The sequence below is a fragment of the Crocodylus siamensis genome, chromosome 5, assembly GCF_052110815.1.
Source record: "Crocodylus siamensis isolate JL-2025a chromosome 5, ASM5211081v1, whole genome shotgun sequence".
NCBI lineage: Eukaryota > Metazoa > Chordata > Crocodylia > Crocodylidae > Crocodylus > Crocodylus siamensis.
Window position 1 is genome coordinate 117,011,254 of NC_143399.1, and position 13,168 is coordinate 117,024,421.

At 41.7% G+C, this 13,168-nt stretch overlaps 1 protein-coding gene across 8 annotated transcripts in view; it reads left to right on the plus strand.

The window, feature by feature from the left end:
- Positions 1–13,168, plus strand: part of TPK1 (thiamin pyrophosphokinase 1) — a 642,382-nt gene that overhangs the window by 435,864 nt on the left and 193,350 nt on the right. For all 8 annotated transcript variants that reach the window (XM_090050014.1, XM_090050010.1, XM_090050018.1 and 5 more), the window contains one exon: positions 5,608–5,754. In XM_090050014.1, coding sequence (XP_089906140.1) covers positions 5,608–5,754 — 147 coding nt within the window. The remainder of the gene's footprint in view (positions 1–5,607; positions 5,755–13,168) is intronic.

A 13,168-nucleotide genomic window follows, 5' to 3' on the forward strand; every position in this document is an offset into this window, starting at 1 on the left:
ACTGGGCCTCATTTCTGGAATATTAATAAATCATTACATCATTCACATAATAATTATTACATTTTTTAAAATGTCTGACCAGCACGGAAGAGTTAATGTATCCATTGGAGAGTAAGCTGCACTTGTCAACTGCTTTCATTGCAGTCTAGGATTTCCCAGTAGTGACACTGATGCATGAACCAATAAGAACCCATCTGGATTTTCAGTACCTATCTTGAACATGCAAGGTTGGCTGTTGATAATTTTTTGCCTTGTAAATTGTGCACATTTGATATGATACACTTACAATGCCATTTGTCTAATCACTTTTCAAAATATAAAATGAAGTTCAAGCATCTGGTTGTTAAAGTGTCTGATTTTGCAAATTCCATGCATGTCCTCCCAGCCCCTATCGCTTATCATGGGTAACCTCAGTTAACTAAATGTACCACAGTCCTATATGTTGGATGTGTGACTGGAAAATTAGAAAATGTCAGGGACAAAAGGACAGCAACTTCGGTCTAGTTGGATCTGGTGAAGGAATGGGATGTTAAGAAAAACAACATTGTGACCTTTCGTAGTCCTGTTTCTGACAGTTGTGTGGCACAGAAATATTTTGGGCCTCACCAAGGGGTAATCTCCAGGGCCACAGTAGAAGGGCGGAGTACAACCAGTCATTTGGCAGCTTTGGACATTATTGATCAGAAGGTGCTGCTGATCTGGCTGTAAGTGAGAGCAGAAGTATAGACTTAACACTAAACTGACTTTGCCTAGTCTTGTCAGGGAGATTTCGCTTAGTGGGAACAAGGATCGATTTTTTCTTCTAAAAACCCACATGTGAAGTAGCTTGAGGCTCAGTCTTCAGTGCTGTCTCCTACCTTTTTTCCCCAAGAAAGATCATAATGTGGCAGAGTTGCCAGTGCTACCAGTTAATGGATGTCACTGAACCATATGTATTGTCAGTAGACATGTTCTTCCTCAAGTTGAAGAATTTGTCTACAAGAATTACATATGTTGGAAACGTAATTGGCTTAACCTGAACCTAGATAACCAAAAGTAAACCACTGGAGGGGTGAAGCATTAATTGTACCCAGAAGGAATGCTTTCCCTCAGCGGGCATTAGGTACAGTTTTGAGGTTGCTCCTAGATATGGGAAGAGTAATGCAATGAGAGAGGCCTTCTTCCATCTGGTGATCAAGAGACTAAGTTTTTTCTCAAATAGAAACATTCAGTGCCCTGAATGTTAAAATTTTTCTATCCAGTCTGATGACTATGAGGTAATATCTGGTAACTTGGATGTGACCATGTAGAATGCTGCAAAACATTCAGCTTGGGAATGATTGTGAAGGTGTTCATAGGCAAGTAGAAGGGACTTTAGGAGGTCATCTACCCCAAGCCCCTGCTCAAGGCAGGATCATTGAGTAGAGGATGAAGAGCAAGTGTCATTTGTATACAGGGCTGTGAGAACATTAAATTTTGGAGACTTTGGCAGGCAGGTACCACTGTGGTGGACACTCTATAGGAATGTTAAAATAACCTCTGGAACCAGCTTCTAAGGGAGGTGGTGTTCTCCCTTACCCTGGGGGTCTTCAAGAGGATACTGGACAAGCACCTAGCTGGGGTTGTCTGACCCCAGTGCTCTTTCCTGCCCATGGCAGGGGGTTGGATTCGATGCCCTACTGAGGTCCCTTCCCACCCTAACATCTATGAATCTATGGAAACTAGATGAGTTTCACCCTGCTTCATAAAGCACTTGAGCTGTTTCTCCCATCTACTTGCTTCTTAGGCACATCTTTCTCAGGTACATGGTCAACAACTTGTAGGTAATGAATCTCTCCACACAAGAAAGAGGAATGTGATCTGGACCAAACTGTACAGGGGAATATTTCAATTAACAAGCCTATACTCAATTTAAAATAAATTACCCATTTGAATATTCTCAAACAAGAAAAGCAGTGGAAACTAAGTGACTGTTATGATGCCCTAGCAGCTGATGGTCTATATGGTTACTACAAGTTCTAAATGGAGTATTTCAAAGGATGGGGGAAGAAATCCAAATATCTATGCACAGTCTGTGCAGAATATTCTGTTATTTATTCTCTTATATTATTGTTTTGCAGTATGCTAGTTAGTCTGAAAATTATTTCAGAGCCCATTGTTTAAAAATGACTAAATCAGTATTTAGACCCTAGCACTCTTGCCATGACTGCATCATACCTCTTAACAATGCTGCACAGTGAATAGGTCAGAGAGAGTGTGATGTGCGCACGTGAGCTTTATGATCCATCATGTCCACATACAGTTACTAAATGGCTGTAATTTCCAGAGATTTAAGCTTTGAAAGATATTTTTTGTTTTAGTTTCCCTGAATGAATGGCAGTATATGAAAACAAATAATAGCCAAGGGGCTGGTGACAGGGCATTTAAGAGAAAGGGAAGACAGTGCTTTCCTAGAAGATTTGCTTTAACAAAATGTATGGTGAATTGTTTGGATGATTATTGAGGTAATCGGATGAAAATCTGTGGCCTCTGTTATTACAAGTGCTCAGACCAGATGAATTTATTGTTCCTTCTGGTTTAAAAATATGTGCATGTATAAGGGTCCTGAACTTGCAAACTAAGTCTTTGTATCTTCTCATCTGAAATAAGACTGGATTTTTGTGAGTGGGTAACTGGGTTTCAGGGCACAGCAAGGTATATTCACATTTGGTGGCTGAAAAAGACAGTAAAATCAAGCAAGGAATTAATTATTTGGCTGATTCATGCTTTTTACTTTGTGATACAGGTTATGGTGGTTTCAGGATGTGATGGCCACTGAGGTTTTTGTTGAGTCTGTGTATTTAAATGTTTGTATCAATACGTAGGGCTTCAGATGCAGTCTATAATTCTACATTTCTGTGTCACTGCTGTCAAAGCACTTTTGTGAAAGGTAGGGGTGCCTATAATGAAAACAACAACTGATCTTGTGACAAGGATGCTGCCTTCACTTGCTGACCATCATTGTTCCGTTACCTACTTTCATACATCCATATAGTTCCTGAATAGAGGATACACAAGCAGTTTAAAAAGAAGGCAAGCCTTCTCACCAACACCTGCTGTTTTATAACTTCTTCCTCAGCAGGCTATCCATCGATCTTTACCACACTGTAGGAGAACTAAAGAGGTTTTAAAAACTGTATATGTACTATAGTAGTGTGTAGCAATCTCTCAAAACACTGCAGTCAATACTAGAATCAGGGTAGTATCTTGGACCATTTATGTGGATTAGTGGGGAGCTCTTTTTTTTTTAATAAAATGTTTTTCTCAACCAGTAAAATGATACCAGTGTCACAAAATGATACATTCACTGAGGACTTCGCTGGTTCCAATAGGCCTTGTACTTTTGGTGAGAATTAAATTTTGCATTCATATCAGGGAGTAGAATTTGGCCCCATACAGTGAAGAAAAAATGTAGTAAGGAAAAATAGTCAAATACCCAATCCAAAGTATTGTGCATTAGATATTGTGAAGTGGAATATTCCAAGTGCCACATTTCAGCCCAGCAAGTTGGAGTGAAGTACATGTCCCTTCAATGTAATTAGAATATCAAAAAACATCAAAGCCAAAAGAAACCAAGGAATCTTTCAGAGCTCACATATGATATGAAACCCCAGATCATAATATGATAGAGCAGTTGCTCAGTTCTCTGAAAATTGGATCTTTGGGGCTAATTAAGGCTCCAGCTCTATAACCAATGGAAAGTATTATTGATGTAGACTGCCGGGTCTTGGCAGAGCCTCCTTGATGTTTTTGGGGCTCTGTGCGGACATAGCAGTACACTCATGTACTGTCTGTAGTGGTTGTGGGGCTTTCATGCTGACAGTGATTTGGAGGAGCTTGTTTGATCTTTAAATAAAGTAAGAGTAAACTCTGTTGATTCAGCCAGTGACCTACTCTTTTTAACTTATTAAATAAAAGGCAAATTAGAAAAGCAAGAAAATTAGAGGAAAACCTACTGGTTATATCTTAGATGTGTATGATTTTATCAGCACGGAAAAAATTCACTTCTTCATTACAGGTGTCTGAAAGATTTTCCTTTCAGTATTATACAGAATATAATGTTTCTGAATATAACCTAAATGTTTTGGTTTTGTCTGATGCAGTTTGTCTCTACTTTTTTTGGTGGTATTAGAAAAGGTAGTGTTATTCTTGACTAGCTGGAAAAGGGCTTAATTTGCATGCAAGCAAATATGCAACAGAATCATAAAGTCCTGGCCCTGGTAATAAAAGTAGAAGCTGATGTTATTAATGCATCATTCCAGATACACAAAGTATCATTATGTGACTCATGGGTTGAGTAAAACTTCATGTATTCACCATGGCTGTAGACTAAAGCTCTATAAAGCTGGAAACTTCACCAGATGGCCATTGTCAAAGCAGACTGTAAAAGCTTTAGAGCTGCATTGTGGCAAAGCTTTAGTCGTGACTTACGTGGTAATAGCTTTTTAAAAAATAATTACTGAGTCTAACTGACTTATATTTGGGTAATAATAATAATCATACTTTATGGATCGATGACACCTTTCATATGAGAGTCTGAAGGCTCTTTGCAAAGATTTGTAAGTGTTCCTGGTAAACTTGTAGATTAACTGAAGTACCAGAAGTTATTGGCTTGCTTACCATCATGCAGCAAGTTTAGCGAGAGAGTAGAAAATACAACCCAAGTGTCCTGACTGAAAGCTATGAGCAATGTTTTCCTGTAGGCTAGAGACCTGTACAGGTGACCTATATAGTTCCTTGTCTCTGCCACTTGCTTACTATGGAATGAAGTACAGCTCATTTAGGTGACATTCTTGCACTTTTTCGATACAGTGTGGCTAATACATGCATTTTCTAAAGTACTTTGAGTTCTCTGGATAAAAAAACACTAAGTGAATGGATGATGAACTCTTATTATTAAACAAAAACACTGACCATGAATTTACAGAGGTTTAGAAGTCTGTGAATCTTGCAAATACAGTTTTTCTCAGACGTATATCATGTTTTTTGATGGTCCTAGAATTATATGTTCATATCTATAGTTGTATTTTGGGATGGGAGTAGAGAGTAACTGGCTTCAAAAGTTCCTTTTGCTCTGGCACTTGCAATGCAAGCCGCTGAGATGAGATAGAGGGCCCTTCAGAAAATTTGAATGTTGATATCATTGAATATACCAGTACAGACAGATGAATTCATCTAAGTCAGTGGAGTTAAGGTAACTTGCATAGTGATAACTTTACCCCATAAAACCTGTCTCAAGCAAACAGGCTGACAAATCCTGCAATAACACACCTGCTCTGAACACTGTTAAGAGTGTAAGCCCCCCAAAATAAAGTATTATAGCTCAGATCCTAAATGTGATTTAGGTGACATGGGGTATAGGTTGTAGCCGCATTGGTCCAAAGCCAAGGCAGACAAGCTTGCTAAGAAGAATGTTTCCAGCCATTTAGGTGACTAAACACCTGAGGATCTGGACCCATTCTAATTTTTTTTGTTTTTAACCTGGGGAAAGGGCTTATCTTCTGCTTTTTTTTTGCTATACAGAGAACTGGCTTTAAGGCTGTTCCTTTTTAAACTGAAGGTTTGTTTTTTTTTAATTTTGTTTTTTAGGTTGATATCATTGTGGTTTTGGGTGGACTTGGAGGACGCTTTGACCAAATCATGGCATCAGTGGAGACACTTTTTCATGCAACAAATATCACTCCTTTTCCGGTTATAGTTCTCCAAGACTGCTCCCTCATCTACCTGCTTCAACCTGTAAGTGATGTTAAACACAATCTTATAATCAGCATAAATGTTCTGATACATTGCTCTGCCTGGGTGTTCTTTCTACTGCAGGATCAAACTATCAATTTATTTAAATGTTTTAGGTTAACTTATACCTACGTTAACAGCTGGGTGGTAAATCATGATTGCACCCTTATAGGAATGGTGCCTTCCTCTGTGAAGAGAGAAGGGTTAACTCACTAAGAAGTGGTTTTTCAAAACAGGTTGGAAAAATAAAGAAGTAATATTGTTTGGGAGCCAAAAATGTATTCAGTTTTGGGATTGGGGTTATTAGTAAAAAAAAAAAAAAAAAAAAAAGGCTTTGAACTTGTAAATTCCAGCAAATTAAATTGGAGCGAGGGAGAGCCATAAGGGTAAAATTTTGAGGGCTTGACGAACACGAAGCAGAATTTTTACATGGACTGAGTGCTGCAGTTTAGTATGATTAGAATCCAGGTATGATTAGTGAGAAAAGGCATTCGAAGATGTGCTGGGTTTTTTGCACTGTTTGGATTTGTTGTCCCAATTATTGATTCAGAAAATAACACATACAAATGTATTGCAGAGCTTCTACTTTTAAGACTTCATTTAAAGGCAAATCTAAGAGTCAGAGAGCTGCTTCTAGCAGCTACTCATTTATTTCTTTTTCAAAATATCTTTTCTGATATTTGGGCCTCCATCAGTATAATTTGCTCTGCACGTCTCCATTTTGTTTTATAAGGGTTATTATGTTAAAGTAAGTGAGATTCACTGGCAAGTTTGATGGTAAAGCCCTGTGCCATGTAATCTGAAAAGGGCATTAATAAGGTTCTATAAGACTGTAGATTTGAATCCAGAGGGGCAGATTTGGTATTATCTCAATATGAGGCACTCTGTCTACAGAAAGGATGCTAGATTCATTTGCCAGTTCAGCAAAGAATGATGGTGATTATTTAGTTACAAAGCTAAAAGGCTAGTAATGGAGTAAAATGAGGGAAAGCCAGGGCTGAAGGATAACTGCAAGAAAATCTGAAAGCAGGGAGTGATTCATATGCGAACGACCTCTTTGCACAGGACTTTACTGACACTGTAAATTAATTTTAGGGGACGTTTGGGAAAGCTAGTACGAACTTTTTTGAGGAGTTTCAATAAGGTTAAGAATGTCCAGTTTAACATGTAAAAAAGTTAGCTTTTTTTTAGCATAACTCTCATATTCTTTTAACTCATCTTTTTTTAATGCATTTTAAAATGGCAGGGTTAAGGTTGTGTTTTTAGAGTGTTTTTGAAGGAAAAATGAATCCCTTAATAACCAAAACAAAATTCTTTGCATCTATTTTTATAGCTTATGAAGCATGGTCAAAAATAATAAGATATCCGTGACTGTAATGTAAGAAATATGGCTAGAAGCATAATCAATGTCTAGTGTTTTTTGTTTGGACACTGGCATCAGAAAGACCACAACTCTTCATTTTTCTGCCATTTCACATGCCCTCTGCACAGTTAAAAGAAATGTTGGCTACACGTTTTGAGTTCACCTAGAAAACGTTGCATTTTATGATGTGGGGTTTGGTTTGGTTTTTTGCAGGGTGGAGGAGGGGATGGTCACAGAGGGAGTGAATGGCAATGAAATTCTTTTAATGGCTTTCTGGGAAATTAACGGTGTCCACATGACAGACTTAAGCACAGAAGTCCACTGTAAACAAAGAATATTACTGAGTCAGTTTGAAGCCAGCTGTTCAAAGCTGGTGTTGTGGAGCACTGATGAAAAGAATACTGCTTCTCCAGAATAATGCATGCCTAAATATTTCTGGCATAGCTATAGAAAACAAAAACCATGGATTTGAGGTACTTGTTCATCTTCCTTATAGCTCTGACTTTGCTCTTCTGTTAGGTCCCCTAAAGAGAGCCCTGGAAGAAAATAAATGTCCAACTATGAAGTGTAAAGATGCAGTGCAAGCGTGACTTTGGGAGCTGCCCAAATCTTTCTTTTAGTCTGGAATAATAGCCTGAGTGTGAGACACTAGCAGATGTCCATTGGGAAGCAGGGGGACTGTGTCAAAATGTTGGCCAAGGATTGATCCCAACAGACAAATAAAGTATCTGTTAACATGGTGTCCTTTTCCTTTCTGATTGACCCCTGTGTAATGCAGATTTACCAGCTGTGTTCCAGGCACTTTCTTGGTTTTGCTGAAAATCTTTTACTCATCCTACATGAAGCATTAGTTCTGTTTTTCATTGGCACCAGATATTTTGTCTTTCCTCCAGTTTCTGGCCATCATACAGCATTGTCAGTAAATGACTTCTTTAACATAAAGCTATTTCTGCTATTTAGAAATATAGGGCAGGTTAAAGGGACATGGATCTGTAACAGCCAAAAGGTAACTTGGATACTAAATTGCAATTTTGGTTTAATAGTGTCATCCACAGCCTTTTCAATCCACTTCCATGATTCCATTTGGGTAATTTGAACTCTTTATTGTCCATAGTAGTACTGTGAGAGAAGTATTTTTTCTTCAGTATAGCTTAACAGTATGATTAGTTTCTTGTAAACAGCCAGAAAAAAAGCATAGCTCTTTTTACCCATTGTAATTTAAAATCAAGGCAGGAGGGAGTGGAACACAATGGGAGACCAACTGATTATTCTGAGGGAATAAAGGTCTGGAAACAGGTGAAACGAACCAGGATTTTGAAGTACAAGTACTAATGCAAATGGTAAAAGTGAGCACATGTTGCTTGGAAATCCTTGTTCATATACCCTGTTGATCTAAAAGCTTTCTCGATTGGGAAGGTGGACGTAATTTTTTATTTGATTTCTGGGATGTAAAGCAAGAGATAAAAATCTCTACCCCAAAATGAACCCAGCATTTAAGCTCCAAAATGGAATTATCCTCTTGGCTGCTACACTAAGAGAATATAGACTGTGTGGGTGGGTGGGTGGGTATGAGAGAGGGAAAATGTATTGAGTATATTTAAGTACCTTGGTTCCATTGTTACCAACAACTTGTCACTTAAGGTTGAACTGAATACCTGTATTGGCAAGGCATCAGTTATCATACACAAGCTGAGCAAATGAATGTGAAACAACAGAAAACTGATAAGACCAAGGTCTAAAAGTATATCGTGTTTGCATCATTAACTACCTTTTGTATGGCAGCAAAGCCTGGACCACATATTCTACTCAAGAAAACTGCCTCAATAGCATTCACTTAACATTGCCTTCACCGCATTCTAGGAATTTTCTAGTGGGGCAAAGTTGCTTATGCTGAGATCTTGGACTGTGTTGGCATTCTAAGAATCCATTCTCTTCTCGGTCAACATTGACTTCAGTGACTTGGTCATCTGCGGAGAATGGATGACGGCTGTATAGTCAGAGAACTCTTGGCTGAAGAAGTCTTTACCAGAAAAAGACCACATGGTCATCCTTATCTCCATTTCACAGAAGTTTGCAAGAGAGATATGAAGGCAATGGACATTGAGCCAAATGACTCAAGTCACAACTACACTTGCAAATGTGCAATGAGCTGCTGCCGCACTTGGCACAATTGTGTTGTCTCATGAGACAGACAGATGCCGTGTGTGTGTGTATTTCTATTTTATCCCCAAAACAGAATTATGCTCTTAGCCGCTACACTAAGAGAATATTGTGTTTGTGTGTGTTTGTGTGTCTATATATACCTTTAGTCCCTTAACTTCTTTTGATTGAAAATCAAAATATGGAGCACACATCTCATGCTATAAGGATCTGTGATATAATTAGGAGCATGATGACATAAAATACCAACCCTACAGCTTTCCCACATCATGAAGCACAAGAAATATGACCCAAAATACTCATAGTCAAATGTTATCACATCTCATACACAAGCAAGTGTAGCTTCCCAGATTAAGGACAATAAGAAGTCCTTTTTTAAATACGTAGGGGGTAAAAAGAAGGTCCCGGGTAATGTGGTGCCCTTGCAGGACGCGATGGGAAACTTGGTCATCACACCAGACGGCAAAGCTAACGAGTTTAACGATTTCTTTGCCTCTGTCTTCCTAAGTAGGGACCAGAACAGCCACCCTCCACCTGGACCCCCCTCGGGCTCTGGGGGAGGCACACCTGGGCCACCTGGGTTAGCGAGGATTTAGTTAGGGAGCTTCTGGAGGGGTTGGATGTATTCAAGTCAGCCGGCCCGGATGATCTCCACCCTAGAGTTCTACAGGAACTGGCCGAGGTCATTGCAAGTCCCCTGGCATGGCTTTGTGAGCACTTGTGGAGCTCTGGTGAGGTACCGGAGGACTGGAAGAGGGCCAATGTGGTCCCCATCTTCAAAAAAGGGAGGAAGGAGGACCCGGGAAACTATAGGCCGGTTAGTCTTACCTCGATCCTAGGCAAGCTGTTCAAGAAAATTATGCTGGCACACATCCAGGAGGGGCCAGCAGGGGACTGCATGCTTAGGGGCAACCAACATGGGTTCATCAGTGGCAGGTCCTGTCAGACCAACCTGGTGGCCTTTTACGATCAGATCACCAGATCATTAGATGCAGGGGTAGCAGTGGATATAATTTTCTTGGACTTCCAGAAGGCTTTTGACACTGTCTCTCACCCCGTTCTCATTAAGAAACTGGGGGGCTGTGGTGTAGACACCCACACAGTCAAATGGGTCGCCAACTGGCTGGTGGGCCGCACCCAGAGGGTGGTAGTGGATGGGTCCTTCTCAACCTGGAAGGACGTGGGCAGTGGGGTTCCGCAGGGCTCAGTCCTCGGGCCCGCACTGTTCAACATCTTCATCAGTGATTTGGACGAGGGGGTAAAAAGCACCCTGTTCAAATTTGCTGATGACACTAAGATGTCCCCACATATGCCCCTAAGCATACACTCCCCTGCTTGCCCCTTGCAGATGTGCACCTGGATAATTTTCTCAAAGAGCTTCCCCAGAACTGAGGTAAGACCAACAGACCTATAATTTCCTGGGTCCTCCTTGCTCCCTTTTTTGAAAATGGGGAGCACATTGCCCCTTTTCCAGTCTTCTGGCACCTTACCAGAGCACCATGAGTGCTCATAAAGCTGTGCCAGGGGTCCTGCAATGACCTCTGCTAATTCCCTCAGCACTCTGGGGTGGAGATCGTCATTACTGTAGAGACATTTAAGCCCCCTTCCCCCCCCCGATGGGGGCCCTTAGTACCCCACTATCCTGATCTCTGTCATGCCCCTTAGTGCTTACCTGGGCTGATCCAGTGCATTGCTCGTGGCTCACTGATTCCTAGGTTCTCCTTATCCTCTGCTTCCCCATCCCCCGGCAAACCTAACTTAAAGCCCTTTGGAAGAGTTCAGCCAACGTTTAAGAGAACAGACTCTTATCTTTAGAAGAGAGATGAAGACCTCTCATGGAAGTACAGATCATGTTTGTAGAAATCAAAACCCACATGATGGCACCAACTCTGGAGCTGCACATTGACTTCCTTGATGCAAGTATCCTGATGCTGACAGCAACCACTGACCAGAAGGATGGACAAGAAGATCACCTGCACCCCTGATTTGCTAAGCCTGGCCCCCAGAGCCCTGTAGTCCCTCATGACACAATCTGGACTACTCCTGGCCGCATCATTCATACCCACATGAACGAGGACCACGGGATAGTAATCAGAGGGCCGGATGAGTTAGGGAATTCTCGCAGTGATGTCCCAGATCCTGGCTCCAGGTAAGCAGCAAACCTCCCATGTCATGGGATCTGCTCAACAGATAGCCCCTCTGTGCCTCTTAGGAGGGAGTTGCCCACCACAATGGTCTCTTCCTCTGGCTGCTCGGTTGTCACTCAGCCTGCCTGGTGTGTGTTGCAGACATGTCTTCCCCTGCAGCTTCCTCTGGTGCATCATCCTCCAGTGCTGCCAGGACTTCATGTCTATTCCCCAGTTGTGTTGGGGAAGCAGTCACAGCCACACACTGTCTAGCTCTGGAGGTGACCGTCCTCCATTCAGCTGTCCTGGGACTCTCCCATGTTGTCTCTGTGCTAGGTGTCTGATCCTGCAGAGAATGAAAGTATCCATCAATCTCATCCTCTGCAGCCCTGACCCTTCACAGCCTGCTCACCTCTGCCTGGAGTTCCCTCACCTGCCCCTCCAGGGCCTCAATCTGAGCACATGTGGGACAGGCAAGGGAACCTCCAGCCCCCACACTACCCCCAGGCCCCAGAGGTCCCACCAGGCAACCCCCCGCAGACCAGGGGCCAGGGCATTGCCAACCCATCCAAAGGACCTGTCTGGCTGGAGGCAGCAGCAGGGTAGGGTCCCTAGCTGTGTTCTGTGTCACCGCCCCCATAGTAACCCCTCTCCTCATTCACTTACCTGAAGTCTGTCAGAAGCTCCCATGTACTCCTACATGGTGTGTACTCCTACCCATGAACTGGCCTGCTAACTGCTCCCCTGTTGACAGTCTCTGTTTGCTGGGTCACAGGCTCACTGGTCACCTGGGGAGTCTCCTTTTATACCCTTCTGGGCTTGGGCTGACTTGGGCCCAGGCAGCAATCCCACAGCAGTCAGCACTCACTCCCAGCTTCTCCAAGCACCCCCCCCCCCCCTCCAAACAAACAGTCAACAACTAACAGCTAAACCAAAGGTACAGGCAGCTGGATCACTTACCTTTCCTGGGCAGGATCCGGTGCCTGGCCTGGCTTCTCTCCTCCTTCCTCCCTCCTCTTGCCTCCAGCAGCAGCCTGCAAACTGCTCCCCTGTTAGCAGTCCCTGTTCACTGGCTTCATGGTCACAAATCCCAGATCAGAAATATAGCTCTTTAATGCCCTGAAGACCACCAGATTGAAAGTTGATGCCAATCCTAGGTTAGTGATATCCCATGCTCTGTGACATAAGCTACTTGCTAGGGAGACTGACGTTGTCTACACTAATTTTAGTTGCTCAGTTTTAGTTGTTTAGTTTTGAGAGTTCATTGCAATAGACACAGAGAATTCATTGCAGAATTCATAGGTTTATAAGGGGAAAGTGGAAGTTTTCAAAAAGAACTTGTAGTTCCTGTTTCATGTAACACATCTGCATGCTTACTGAAAGTGAGTAACGTTTTTAATGTAATGGAAATTGTTGCCACATTAGCAGAATGGGCTTCTCTCCTTAGTACTGCTTTATTCACAGTGCACCATAGCTGCACTGTTGTGAGATGCAGATGGATTCATAGAAGTGTGAATACACTTAGGTCAGGGAAACAACAGTGCTGATGACTCATGTTATTCCCTTGGTTAGGTCAGTTCAATTCTCTCAGTACTCTTCTTTACTTGCCTGAAAATGAATATAAACATTTTTTTTCTTTTATGTTTAAGAGCTATGCTAATAGTAAACTTTGATTTCTTCAGATGAAAGATTTGGTAATAATAGAAACTTCTATTTTTCTATTCTGTCATATTCACTAGCTACAAATGGATATGAGGAGATTAAGTTA